The sequence below is a fragment of the Chelonia mydas genome, chromosome 4 (assembly GCF_015237465.2).
Source record: "Chelonia mydas isolate rCheMyd1 chromosome 4, rCheMyd1.pri.v2, whole genome shotgun sequence".
Taxonomy (NCBI): domain Eukaryota; kingdom Metazoa; phylum Chordata; order Testudines; family Cheloniidae; genus Chelonia; species Chelonia mydas.
In genome coordinates this window covers 23,669,623-23,683,176 of record NC_057852.1, presented here as the reverse complement: position 1 = coordinate 23,683,176, position 13,554 = coordinate 23,669,623, and the positions used below count along the sequence as shown (strand labels likewise).

Genomic DNA, 13,554 nt, shown 5'->3' with positions numbered 1-13,554 from the left:
AAGGTAAACCAATGGATTCTAGAAGATTGTAGCATTTTATCTAGAAAAAAGCTTGAATAATACTTACATGTTTTTAAAATACTCTAGTTAGTTTTGTCTCCTTTTTAACCTCAAAATATTTTATATTGTTCAAATCTGTGTATTTTAATAGAAGCAACAACGAACTTTAAGGAGGGTAATTGCAACACATATCCATATTTCCAAGGAGATTTACCTATATATTGACATAAGACAATCCAACCTTTAGCTGCGGTGCGGAACAAACAATCGTTCACATTGTTGATGAGTGCCCGCTAACCAAATTCAGCAGTGGGTTTCGAAAGCTCCACTTGCCCACTAAGAACAATTGCCTTGGTGAATACGCAAACACTAAATAAATACTGCCATACATGCATACATAAAATAAATCATGACTCATAATAAAGCAATTCTTCAAGGTATAGATGAAGGTCTGTTCAATAGATTAGCAATAAAAATAAACTGCTCCTCAATGCCTTTCTTCTTTTCCCCCACTCTTTGAATTACAACAAACACTTTACTTGCTTTGGCTATAACGGTTTAATTTCAGCAGCATAAAAGTCAAGGCATCACTTTCATGAAGTATGACAATGATTTTTTTTAAACAAACTTTCAGTTTGAGGGAGTGCTACAAAATCAACAGCTAGTAAGAATTCTCTTTGCATATAATGATTAACAAAACTAGGGTGTTTCTATTGTGTATTCCACTGGAACAATTGATTTTAAGAAATATTTGAAAAATAATCTTAAAATACCGCAACAAAAAAACTTGCAAACTAATATTTATGTCCAATTTGGATTATATTGTGCAAGTTCCCAAATATCACCCTAGATGTCCTGATTTGCAGCGCAGTTTAGCTCTATGTAAAAAATGTAAGGTAAAGCATTAAAAAAGGTTCAAAGTAATTTGCTTCAAATTGAAAACTTTAAATGAGTTTCAGTAAGTCAAACTACAAAAACTGTAGCAGAGAAGAAAGACTATTCTGGGAAATTGCCACTAGAGAAGTTTAAGAAGGGACCAGTCTGTCAAGAAGTGATTGATATGGTAGAGAGAAGACTTTTTTATTTCCCCTTTCATCTTGAAAGATGTATCATTAAAGGTAGAGAACATAAGCCTACTGTGCCATTTTCTCTGATTATCATGAATTATGCAATGGGGCGGAGCATGATTTCTAAAGGCACATCTTATTTTTTCAAGAGTTTAATGTTTGCAGTATCTAAATGGAATTACATTTGAATGAGGTTAATTTTCTTCCCACTCCATCTTCACATCCACCCACACTTTAAAACAAGTAGGCAGCCTGAGTGAAGGTGTCATTGACATACCACACAACTGTTAGACACTACTCTCAGAACATCAGCTTCAAATAACTATTGCGATCAGGTGATGATTTCATAAAGCAAATGAAACCAAGTACTTGAAGGAAATTGTAGCATAAATAATACAGCCATTTTACACAGGAATTGCCATGTAGAATCAGATCTAGGATCTCCCATTGTTACTCCTTTTCTACCCCAGGGGCTAGTGAAAGTTTGGGGCCATCAAGATGGTCCAGCTGGGAGTAGATATTGATGATGCAGTCTGGTATTTTCCTTGATACAATCTTGTTTATTTACAAGAAACATACCAAGTCCTGCTTCTCTGAATGCAGGAGGAATAAAAAAAACAGTGGTAGCTTCTTTGCTTACAGCCACAAACCTCCTCTGACCCAGAAGCCTCTAGCTTCTTGTAAGGTCACACTACGTTGTTCAGGCTGTCCCCCAGTCTCTCCAAGTTTCCCTTCCTCCAGGTTGTTCTCTCTCTCTCTTGCTCGCTCTCGGTCACTGTCACTCACACACTTACTTTAAAACTCTTGGGGGGTTATATGATAGAGCTTCTAGTCAGCATTTCCATGTGCCTGTGATTTTGAATACTGCTGCCATTGTTTCAGCCACCTGATTACAATTGCTTCTTTACATTTATTCTGAATGGAAGGTGGCAGCTACACATGACCAATAATCATGTTTAGCCCAACCCATAACAATATAGTCCAGTAACTTGTCTCCAAGAGTGACCAGGAACCTGATGCTTCAGAGGAAAGTGCAAGAAACCTATCAAAAGGAAGAGATGGCCTCATAGACTTTAAGGCCAGAAAGGACCATCGTGATCATCTAGTCTGGTTGTATAGCAAAAACTGTATTTTAGCACTAACAAAAATCTGGATATTCTTGTTATCCATATAAATGCACAACCCCTCTTTTAATCTTGCTATTTTTTTTGCCTCAATTACATCCTGTGGCTATGACTTCCAGAGTCTAATTATATGTTGTATGAACAGAAGTATTTCCTTTGACCTGTTTTGAATTTGCTGCCTCTCTTTCATTAAATGTCCCTTTGTTCTTGTGTTGTGAAACAGAACAAAAGCTACCATTCTACCCTCCCTATACCATTAATTATTTTCTATACTTTATCCTGTGCTCTCTTATTTACCTCTCCTCTAAAGAAGGCAATCCTAATCTTTTCAATCTTTTCAAGCAGTGAACCACATGCCTTTTTCTAGCAAGGGAATGATGGCCACAAGTGTGACCATGCAGAATTTCGGCTTGCAAATGGAACGGTTGAGGGGTCAGAGATTCAAAATTGGTCTCCATCTACCCTTCTTCTTGAGTATCGGAAAACAGTTGGAATAGAACCTTGTGCCCTGAAAGGCTGCAGGGACTGGCTCCACTGCTCCTCTCTGCAAGAGGGAGTCCACCTCCAGAGTAAGAATACTGTTGTGAGACTGACCCTTGGGATGGGATCAGGGTGTGGGAGGTAGCATCATAAACTCAATGGTATAGCCATGTCGAATGACATCCGGGACCCATTTATCCATTGTTATTGTGCTCCATACTGGCAAAGAGAGTTTGAGATGGCCCCCAAAAGAGGTGGCTGGCGAGAACATTGCGGTGCAAAGTAGTTGACAGCTCTCTAGTTGCACTCAGAAATATTACTTACATGAAGATTGAGTGTGTTGCGCAGAAGACTGCACCATCAGAACAGGTGGATGGGATCTGTGGATCTTTGGGTGTTTCTGTGGAGGCTCATAAGCAGTAGAACTGGGGAGTTCTGTAGCACTGCATAAGCAGCGGTGGGTAAAATTTTCAATTTGGTGCTGGCATATATATGCCTAAGGATTGCAAGATGGCTCTAGAGTCTTTCAGTGAGTGCAAGGAATCAACCATCTTCTGATTGAAGAGGTGTGATTCACTGAAAGGGAGGTCCTCGATTGTGTTCTGTACTTCTTAGGGAAACCTGAGCACGGTAACCAGAATTCCCTCCTCATGACAATTCCAGATGCCAATATGCGCAAGGATGTGTCCACTCAATCCACTGCAGCCTGAAGTATGGGCCAAGTGATCAACTTGCCTTCCTCTAAAATTGCTTGGGATTGAGACAGTCTTGCTAGGTAGTTTATCCACAAAAATCCACCAGCTGCCCATAGTTTCCAAAGGCATATTTAGCCCTCAGTTCCAGGCAGTTAGAAACCCAGAACTGGATGCTGACCAAGAAGACTTTTTGACCCATAAGGTCTAACCTTTTGCCCTCCTTTTCAATGGGGGTAGAGCATGGATGCTGCTGTTTAACTCATGCTGCGGAAGACTGAATCACCAGCAAATTGGGTGGAGGATGTGAAAAGAGCAACTCAGACCCCTTGGAGGGAGACATAACATCTATTTTATGCCCAGCGCGGGGTGGGGGCTCACGTGGCCGGGGTATGCCACACAGTGCATGCCGGGTGGAGAATGGCATTGTTGATCGGTAGGACCACCCTGGTCGGTAACAATGTGTGCAAAATGTCTAGAGTTGGTGCAGACTGTCCTGCACCTTTTCCAATAGGATCCAAACAGCATTAGGTGTCCTCCATATCAGCTCTTGAAACGGACGATAGTCATCTGGGGGAGAAGAGGGCTTTGACGACACAGCCACATCAGGGATGATGAGGGAAACCTTTGGTACCGGGCTGATCAGGGCATCATCTAGCCCCAGTTCCAAAGGTCTACTCGATGAAGCATGTGGCAGTGAAAGGGGGGAGTCCATGCACGTTGAATGAGATATTTCTGATGGCGAATGTTGGGGCCACAAGCTTCTATATGTCCAACCTGGTTGATCTTGCTGCTGCTTCTGCGACTGTGTCCAAGGAGCCAGATACCCGTGGTTCCTGGGCAGAGGTAAGGGACAGTATTGCCACTATGCCATCGGAACCCTCTGGTAGTCAAGCTTTTGGAACAGAAGCAGCGTACCATGAGCAACATCCAAATCTCTGACTCGGAGGAAGAGGAGTTCTGCAGAAATGGCGGTGCTGACAGAGCCAACAGAACGGGGTGCATTGTAGGAACACTACCAGAAGGTGGCAGATCCAATGTGGGGGATGGGGCCCCCTTAGCAGGTGAGCGAACTGGGATGTGTGGAGACTCATTCTTTCCAGGGTGAACAATTCATGAGGCCCAGGAGCACTTCCAAGTCTCTCTGGGGTCAATGGCACCAGTCTATGGACAGAACTAGGGCCAGTAAAGGGACCTTGTCTCAGGGTTGACAATTCATGAGACACCATCACTTTTATTAGAATTATTTGAATGTGTCACTAAATCGTGAGCCATAATTTTCCTTTGCAGAAACTGTACTGCACAGGAATCATATCATGATCTTCCAGGTATTTTAATGTGTTTTTTTTAATCATCATTTTGAACAACATGCCCACAATAGCTAGTTTAATGACAGCCAGCTCATTCCTAAATTTCTTCAGAACTCTTGGATGTATACCATCTGGGCCTGATAACTTGCTGCTTTTTTTAATTCATCAGTTTGGCCCAGCATCTTATTCTCTGTCATCTCAGCCTCTGGTAATACCTCATCTTGATTACAAGGAAAGAACAAGACTGGGGTAGGAATCTCTCCAACTTCCTCTGTGATGCAGACTGATTCAAAGAAATCACTTAGCTTCTCAGCAATGTCCTTATCTTCCTTAATTTCTCTCTTTATTGCCTGGTGATCCAGCAGACCAATCAATTATTTCACAATCCCGTCTTTGTTTCATATCTTTAACTAATTGTTCTTCAAAATATATCGCAGCCCTCTTAATTTCCCTCCATATTAACTGCTGAGATTTATGCTCTTCTTTATTGGCTTCATGAGGATTAGATTTCAAAGTGCTGAAGGATTTAAGTGTGGCTCAAAAAGCTGCTTAATTTTGCCATATTAGTCTATTTGCATTCCTGGTTCAATATTTTTTTCCAGAGATATGCATACCTTTTGAGGCTTTATTATGGTTTCTTACAATATATAAGGATTTTACTTCCTTTACTTTGATGTCAGGGCCTTTTTTTTTTTTTTTTTTTTTTTAACACTAGCTACTCATTTTATTGAAAGTTCCCTTTGTAAAGGTGAGTTTGGCTATGTTAGTTTTTGGTACCTTTCCTCTCCCTAAAACATTGAAACTAATCATATTGTGATCACTATTACTTAGTGGCTCAGCTCCTGTTAATTCTTTAACTTGTACATGTTACTTAAAACTAAGGCAAGAGGAGCCTTTCCTCTGGAGTGCTAGCTCTAGCTGTTCCAGTACAATCACTGAAAGTGTGGCAAAGCTGCTTCTTTAACTTTGTTCCATTGTCCTATTTGCCAGTTTATATGTAGGTGGGTAGTAGAAAGTTCCCACTTTTTTTTCTTTTAAACTTTGCTGCCATTTTGATTTCCTTCAACTTTGTGCAGTCGGTATCATTTTCTTAATCCAGAGATCAACTATTAGTTCTGTTAGTACATTTGTATGTATTCTTACAGCTTGGGATTGGTATCCATACAACTGTGTAGTCCCCTCCACTTATAATTGTATCTCATTAGCTTCTATAGAATCCTTTAGATGTACAATCTCAGCTCTCTAACTTAGTCTGTCCTTCCTGTATAGTTTATAGCCAAGTACTACAGTATTCCATTGATTTTTGTCAAGATTCTACCATGTTTCAATAAGGCCTATTAGATTAATGTCCACTTCCACTGCCAGACATTCTAGTTTAGTGCACCTATTTTTGCTTTTGAGTAGGGCTCATTGAAAAACAGTAAACATTTTCCCTGAAAAATTTCACACAAAATGAAAAATTTTCTTAGCAACTGCCTCTCTGCACTCAGAGCAGTACTTACATAAAGACTGGACACTTCAGAGACCAAACTTCACCTAGAAGCAGTTGGGCGGTAAAACTTCCTTAGTAAAGGGTCTATTGATGTGAAAGTTTTGCTTGAAATTAGGCTGCTCCCAATACTTACCACCTTCAGGGGATGGTGAAAGATTCACCTATTTATATAGGTGTTGTAATAGAGGAACAAAGTTCCCTGAATCCACTATTTCAATAAAAGGCTCTGTAGGAAAAGAGTGCCATGCTCAGTTAGGTGGAAATCCTCATAGCAGACTAATCTATATAGTATGTGCGCTAAAGATTCCGTGGTCACTTTAGAAATGGCTGAAACAATGACCATAATACATTTCTTGAATTCACTGTTCATTGGGTAATGTGCCTGGTTTTCTCATGTTATAAGATCCCAAATGCATAAGTCAGCGACAGTCAGTGAAAAAGAAGAGAAACCAGAAGTTTGTGACTTTGTTCTGGGTACTTCTAATGCCACAGGACTTACTAAATTTTAAGTAGTTAAAGGTATGCTACACACATATACGCTCAAAACAGCACTGAATTCCACACATTGACCTCTTATTTCAGTAGATAGCAATATCTTGGGAGAGGGTAATGAGTATACGTCCAGCCATGAAAATAATCATGACAAATCATTAACCCTTTATGGGTACAAGAACATAGGTTTACCTACTAGTAAGTCCCTTCCATCATAAAAGTTGACAGCTGTGCCCCTTTAGTTGCTTCCATTACTGCCCTTGAAAATATTTTGTCTATACGGTACCCTGAAATTATCTTCATCTGTGTTATAGTGTCTCCTGAACAGGTCCAGAACAGGCTTTAGGCCTATGAAATATAAGTTTCCCTATGATCTCAGAAGAACTGTGAATGAGATACTTTGTAATGCAGAGACAGTAGCAAGGCACCATCTAAATATGATAAAATGATGAAATAATCTAATAAAGGAAAGTATCCTTTAAGGAGAATAATAGTCTGATATTAATAGTGTAAACTTAAAAATAAAATATTCCAAAATTAAAATATACCAATACACCAACATTTAGTATCTTTCATAAGTACTTATGCTTTTTCTTCTATTTAATATCTGTAAATATGGACTGGAGGATGCTTTTATCATTTTCTTTTCACAGATAGATTTCTTTGTATTTTAAAGCACTGAAGTGAAAAAACCACAAATGTACCTATGAACATAGTTTATACAGGACATGTGAGATTGTCTGATGCACTCTATTTATATTTGTTAAGTTATTTACATCACCATAGTATCACAGTGTCTCCCAAAGAGTACTATCATTTATCCTCTCAACACCCCTGGAAGTATTATTCTCTCTCTCTCTTTTGTTGTTGTTTTTTTTTTAAACAACAGAGGAGGAAAATCTGAGGCAGTGAGGTTAAAACCAAACTCTTCAAACATTTCCATTCTTTTTTGGTGTCCAACTGGAAACTCCTAAATTCTGATTTTGTTAATCCACCACTCCAATCTAGCAGGTCCTCAGTGTTTCTGAAAAGGAAGCTCAAAGTTTCTCAGCCTGGGCACCCAAAAAAGGAAACATCCAACAGAAGTGGACCCTTTCAAGTATTTTACTTCGTGGTTTGTCCACAGTTGCATAGGAAGTCTGTGGCAGAGCTGTGACGAGAGCCCAGAGTTCCCATTTTAGAATCACCTTTCCTCTCATCACGCTGTGATGGATAAGTGCCCCCATCTTAGTACTGTTTTATCAGCACATCATTGTCTCCTTATTTCATTTTCTAAATCATTGATAAACAGGTGAACCAAACTACTCCCAATATTTATCATTAGAGCCTTTTTGCTGTTACTTCTGTTTACGCTGGACTGTTTCCACTAACATTGTCCTGTTTCTGAATCCTAAATACAAACTTAATCAGATACGTATTCAGTATCGGTCGCATGTTTCCCGACTTCTGCCTCTACTGAAGTCTTGTACAAACAACAGAACAAAAGTCACACACTGATCCTTTTTAACTCGTGCTTCTACATGTTGTGAAAGAAGCAAGCCTCAAATTATATACACAACTTATATCCTTATCCTTGCAAGTGGTGGTTCCTAGTTTATAGCCAGGTAGTTAAACTGTCCCATTCGTAGGAGCTTGTTATTTTAACAAGCTTTTAAAATTTTCTCTTATTTTCTATTACCCATAAAGTTGCTGCTTTTCATCAGTAGCCTCTGAGGGCACAATGCTACTAGGGGAAATCTGAGATCGCCAAATTAGTACAAAGGCCCTCCCACTTTGTGCCCTTGAGTTGTTAAGATGCCTGGAAATCCATATGATTTCCCAGTGATTCTTAATATACCCACTGGGGTTGAAGGGTCATGCACCCTTGCCCACTCTATGGGGACATGAACCAAACATTGCTGACAACATGACACACTGGAAACCTTGTGAGTAGGAATTCAGAGAATCAAATTAATCCTCAGTCTATTTCTGTGGAAGTCAGTGGTGTTTCCCAAATTATAAATTTGGAGCAATGAGTTTTCAGGAACTTTAGGAGAACATGAGATTTTCCCAGTGGGATTAATCCTGTGATGTGCTGAGCACTTGCTGTGAGATGCAGTGTTCTCTTCTCCTATTTTCTTCAGTGAGAGCAGAGAGTACTCATTACCTTATACGATTAGAACAATTGCCACTAATGGCTAGATTCTGATTTGGAATCAATGCCCATGCAAGGGAGTACTTCCTCACTTACTCTCTCCGTAGAGCCCATGGGTGAGTAGGGTGTTAAGGTGTGGAGAACAGGTGGAGCCTGGACTCCAACTCCCTTACTCACTGGCCTGAATAGCTCAACTCTTTGCAGTAATTTACCATTGATATTGACCAGTAGAAAATCATTACCCTCCACAGTAAGGAGAGAGCAGAGGAGGGAGTAAATAGATTCTATTCTTGGGTTAGTGCATAAGCTTACTTAGGGATGGAACCAAAATCAAATTCTAGCCTTTGAATGGTATATTGTCACAGTGTCAATGTCTTAGCTTTGCCACAATATTTATATTCCAAAATATCTTTACCTCTGACTATATGTAGCAAGAGAAAATAATTTGGTGAAAATATCATATTCTACTGATATTATGCATATCCCAGGATGTTATGGTTAAAACAGAGATATCTTCTCTGTACATATAATTCTAGCCACTCATCTCTCTAATCTGTGTGTTTTGGTTTTTGCACAGTACATTGCTGTCTAGAAATAATCCTAACCTGATTTTTACCACAGTTAGACTTATTTTTTCTTGCAAGGCCTGATATCTTTTAGTATGTATTATTATTTCCTATCTATCTATTCACATACTTAGTTCAGTTGTTCTTCATTCCTCTCTGCCTCACGGTCCCACTCCTTTCTTTACGTCCATAAATGTAGTCACATCTCTGCCAAATGAAACACTTTCTATTCTCTGCATTGTGTTTCCTACTTTCACACGCTGTGCACCTAAGTGCATCAGTCCTATCTGTTCCAAAGAAGCCCAGATTATTTATAAAATAGGAAGCTGTAGATAGTGATACCTTCCATATTGCTTATTACTGATAACTAAATTTAAATATCAATAAAAAATCATGTAACCACACATCCATCGTCTTGACTAATTTAGTATATCATATAAACCAGTAGCAAAGACAAACTTACATACAGAAAGCAGACAGAAGTTTTCATTTCTCCAGATTCATAAATATATACATCTCAGAAAGTAAAATAGTTTAGGAAGGAGCTACAATAATTTGTCAAGAGATGAATAATAATTTACCTGGAATGTGAATTCCTTCCACTGTACCTTTAATTACCATAATATGCGCACAATTAAAATACTTTATCTGAATTGAGGTTTTTTCTCCTGTAGTCCTATCCAGAAGAATTCAGACATCTCAGATACTTACACAATAAAGAGGAAAGTGAAATACAATTTACATTTTTTTTAATTTTTGCAAGACCCACATTCGAGGAGAAATGCTTTTTATTGTCCTATTGATTCACAGTTCAGCCTTGGTGAATTTATGCAAGCAACATGTTTAGTACTGCCAACAGTGAAGGAAAGCATTGTTCAACTTGGACTGTACTTAGTGGATAAGCCTGTAATGTCATATTAGGATGAATCTATTTGGCATTCGGTGCTGATGCAGTGCATGATAATGGTAATAATGCAAGGCATTGCTGTTTATATGCATGTGGAACAAACTGATGTCTTTGAGATGGACACTTAGATACGGGAAGTTAGAAGAGATGGACTCAGGGAACGTAAAATGTTCATATCTCAAAGTCTGATGTCTCTTTTGAGACTTTATATATTAATTTTACATATATCTCAATTGCAGAAATATGATAAGGCAGATAGGTTGTCAGAGAGATCATCTTGAACTAGAATGCAAGTCTCCCTCTTTCTGCACTAGCAAAGGTGTTAAAATATAGCTCAGCTAGCTTGCTACTTCCTTCTGTTTTGGTAGGGCACTGAGGGAAGCTTTTAAGGTAGGGTGAATATTATCAATGTTAATGGGAAATTTTAAGTGATAGAGGCAGAGATCTCACTCATGGACCCCGCCTTCATAACCCACAGGTGACTGGTTTGTGCTCCAGATTGCTTAGAAGCATGGCCCATATACAATAATGTGGAACATACAGTATCATATACCCGGCACAAAGCTGTCTGATTTTGGATTTCTTAGTCTGTTTATAATCATGGCTGTTTTGGTTTGGTTTGCCTGACAGAGGAGAACTGGACACATATATTAATATGTAGATCAGAGAAAAGTCATCCACAACCTCTGATGTTTGTATTCAATGATATGTTCAAGAGCTGAGCTGAGGTTACTGTCCTTACTCCCTCCAGACTTTGAGTCATTATGGGATTTCCTGCCCTTCTTGCAACTCTACAGTGAACAGTGCAGCTCTAATTACAATGTGCTGGACACAAGACAAACAAGTAAGGAAAAAAGGGGCTATAGGTACCATTAGCTACAAACACGTTACAGGCAATATACAACACTGGTGATTGCATATTGACCTTAGGGCGTTTAGTCTATATTGGCATGCCATGCTACAGCACATGAACACATTCATCTTTACAACACAGAGCGGAATTTAAGAGACTCACATAATTGCCTGCGAGAAGGTACAGGAGCACTTCCATAAGCTGTGCCCTGTAAATAAAACACATTTTTTTTTTTTGGAGCAAGGCATGTCAGGATTAACAGTAGCAAATGAAAAAAAAATGACAAGACATGAAGAAAATGAAGGCAAGTGAAACAAAATAAAAAGAGACTCGTTAGATAAAGTAGCTTCTTATTACTGAAGAATCGCTGTTCCTATTTTCGGAGAAACAAATTATAATAGAGAAGGTTCTATGAGTAATCCACCCATCAACAGACACAATGAGCCAAAAACAGAAAAAAATTAGAGTGTAAGACAGTACCATTCAAACTTGTCAAATTAAGTTCGATGAAAAGTAGAACACAAAGTATATATTAATGTGGCCTCCTTAAAAAAAATAGGTTCTGTTATATCAGTTTCTTAACTTATTCAGTCACTGTTTGAAAGCACAGTATATCTTCAATCAATACCAGAGTCATTGCAGTACACTTTGTTTCCCGTCACTTCCTCGTCACTTTCCCTCCATAACTATTTGACAAGTATTCCATGAATCAGTCTGATGAAAGCTGAACCACTAGCTGATAGGAAGTTGCTTTTTTAAATCCTTAATCAATAGATACCATAATTCTTTCAATAGATAGAGAGCTATATCCTGCATGTATTATGCTGGTAATTGCGCTGCAGCTCTGAATCACAGCCTATTCATTGTTCTGTTTACAGAAAGAAGCTACGAATCAAATGCCAAGTGTGTCATCTTCGTGGTGACATTTGCCACAAAATGCGTAAGATAATAGCAATGGCTTGCAGAGAAAGAAGATAAGGTAAATATAGATTCCTACCGGATCAATACATACTATATAGATATAGATACATAGTAGTGTTAAAGTTTGGCCAACTGCTTTATCTGAGATTCACGTAGCTGTTGGAATTTGTTTCAGGCTGCAGAGTGGAGAGCACATGTTGTATGAATTATATAGTTACCTTTCTAACATCCCTCCTCTCCAGATAACTAATTCTTTCACTGTCACGAATATTATTTGTTTTCCCAGACCTGAAGAAGAGCGCTATATAAGCTGAAAATTTTGTCTCTCTAACCAACAGAAATTGGTCCGATAAAAGACATTACCTCACCCACCTTGTCTTTCTAATATCCAATATCCTGGGCCCAACACAGCTACAACAACACTGCATACTTATTTGTTACTTTGGCTACATGGCTGCACAGCCGAGGCTACTGCTTGCAAACCATGGTCCAAATATACCAAGTGTAATTCTTTTCAAGTCATTTGGCCCAGCGTGCCTGAAGCTTGTCAGTTGGCACTGACTGTGTCACTAAGGTTTTGGAAATACTGAAAATACTAAGGTAATATATATATTTAATTCAAAACTAGAAAGTTTTCTAATGGCAAGCACTCTTTGAAGACTATGGGAAACATCCTGGCATCTCTATAATCTTCTTGTTGCGTGCCACCACGAAAACAAGAGAGACAGAAAGTTACCTTTTGCCTCTTGTAATTGTGATAAGGACCTGATTCGCCACTGAATAAATCCAGCATTATCCCAGTATAATTACTTATATAGTTTGAAAGTTAAGTACCTACATTCATATTTAGGCAGCTACATACCCATTTTAGGCACCAATGAATTTAAGGTTCATTTTTAAAGCAGACCAGAGGATTTAACCAAACTATCCGTAGTTAAATTAAATCTCAATCTAAGTACCTATGTTTAGGTAACCAAGTTTGAAAATTGGGTCCCAAGAGCATTCATCCAAAATTTAAGTTCGGTTTCATTCGCTGTCCTTAACAACTGACATCTGTAATCTTTGAGGAAAAGTGGGATCCAGATTGTGAATGAAATCCTGGTCCCATTTAAATAACTGGCAAAACTTCCATTGACTTCACTGGGACAAGGATTTCACCCTTGAGCTTTACAGGTTGGATCAGTCCATCAACAAATATTGCTTAGATTGTATCCTATCTTAAATTATAATCAGCGAAGGAAGTAGGGGATGGGACTTCCAGGAACTAGATACACCATGTAATTCTCATGCTGAACTCATGCCAGCTCTGGCCCATTGTATAAGTCACAACAGGATAGGGCTTATTCTTACTTATGCCAACTGGCAATGTTTTCAATGGGACCATGCGCCGGTTACCAATTGGCATAGCTAAGGAACACTCCATTCTACCCCACCCCAACATTCTTTCCATACCAGTTTGTGCTAGGATGAGGGAAGCAGTTGTCTTCGAAACTGATTGTCTCACTTTACGCCAGCT

The 13,554-nt window shown here is 38.9% G+C and overlaps 1 protein-coding gene across 8 annotated transcripts in view; it reads right to left on the bottom strand.

Moving 5' to 3' along the window:
- CCSER1 (coiled-coil serine rich protein 1) overlaps positions 1-13,554 on the bottom strand; it is a 1,152,782-nt gene that overhangs the window by 184,723 nt on the left and 954,505 nt on the right. For 3 of the 8 annotated variants that reach the window (XM_037896869.2, XM_043545155.1, XM_043545156.1), the window contains exon 10: positions 11,280-11,325. The exons of the other annotated variants lie outside the window; for them this stretch is intronic. In XM_037896869.2, the coding sequence (XP_037752797.1) occupies positions 11,280-11,325 (46 nt within the window). The remainder of the gene's footprint in view (positions 1-11,279; positions 11,326-13,554) is intronic. 8 annotated transcript variants of the gene reach the window in all.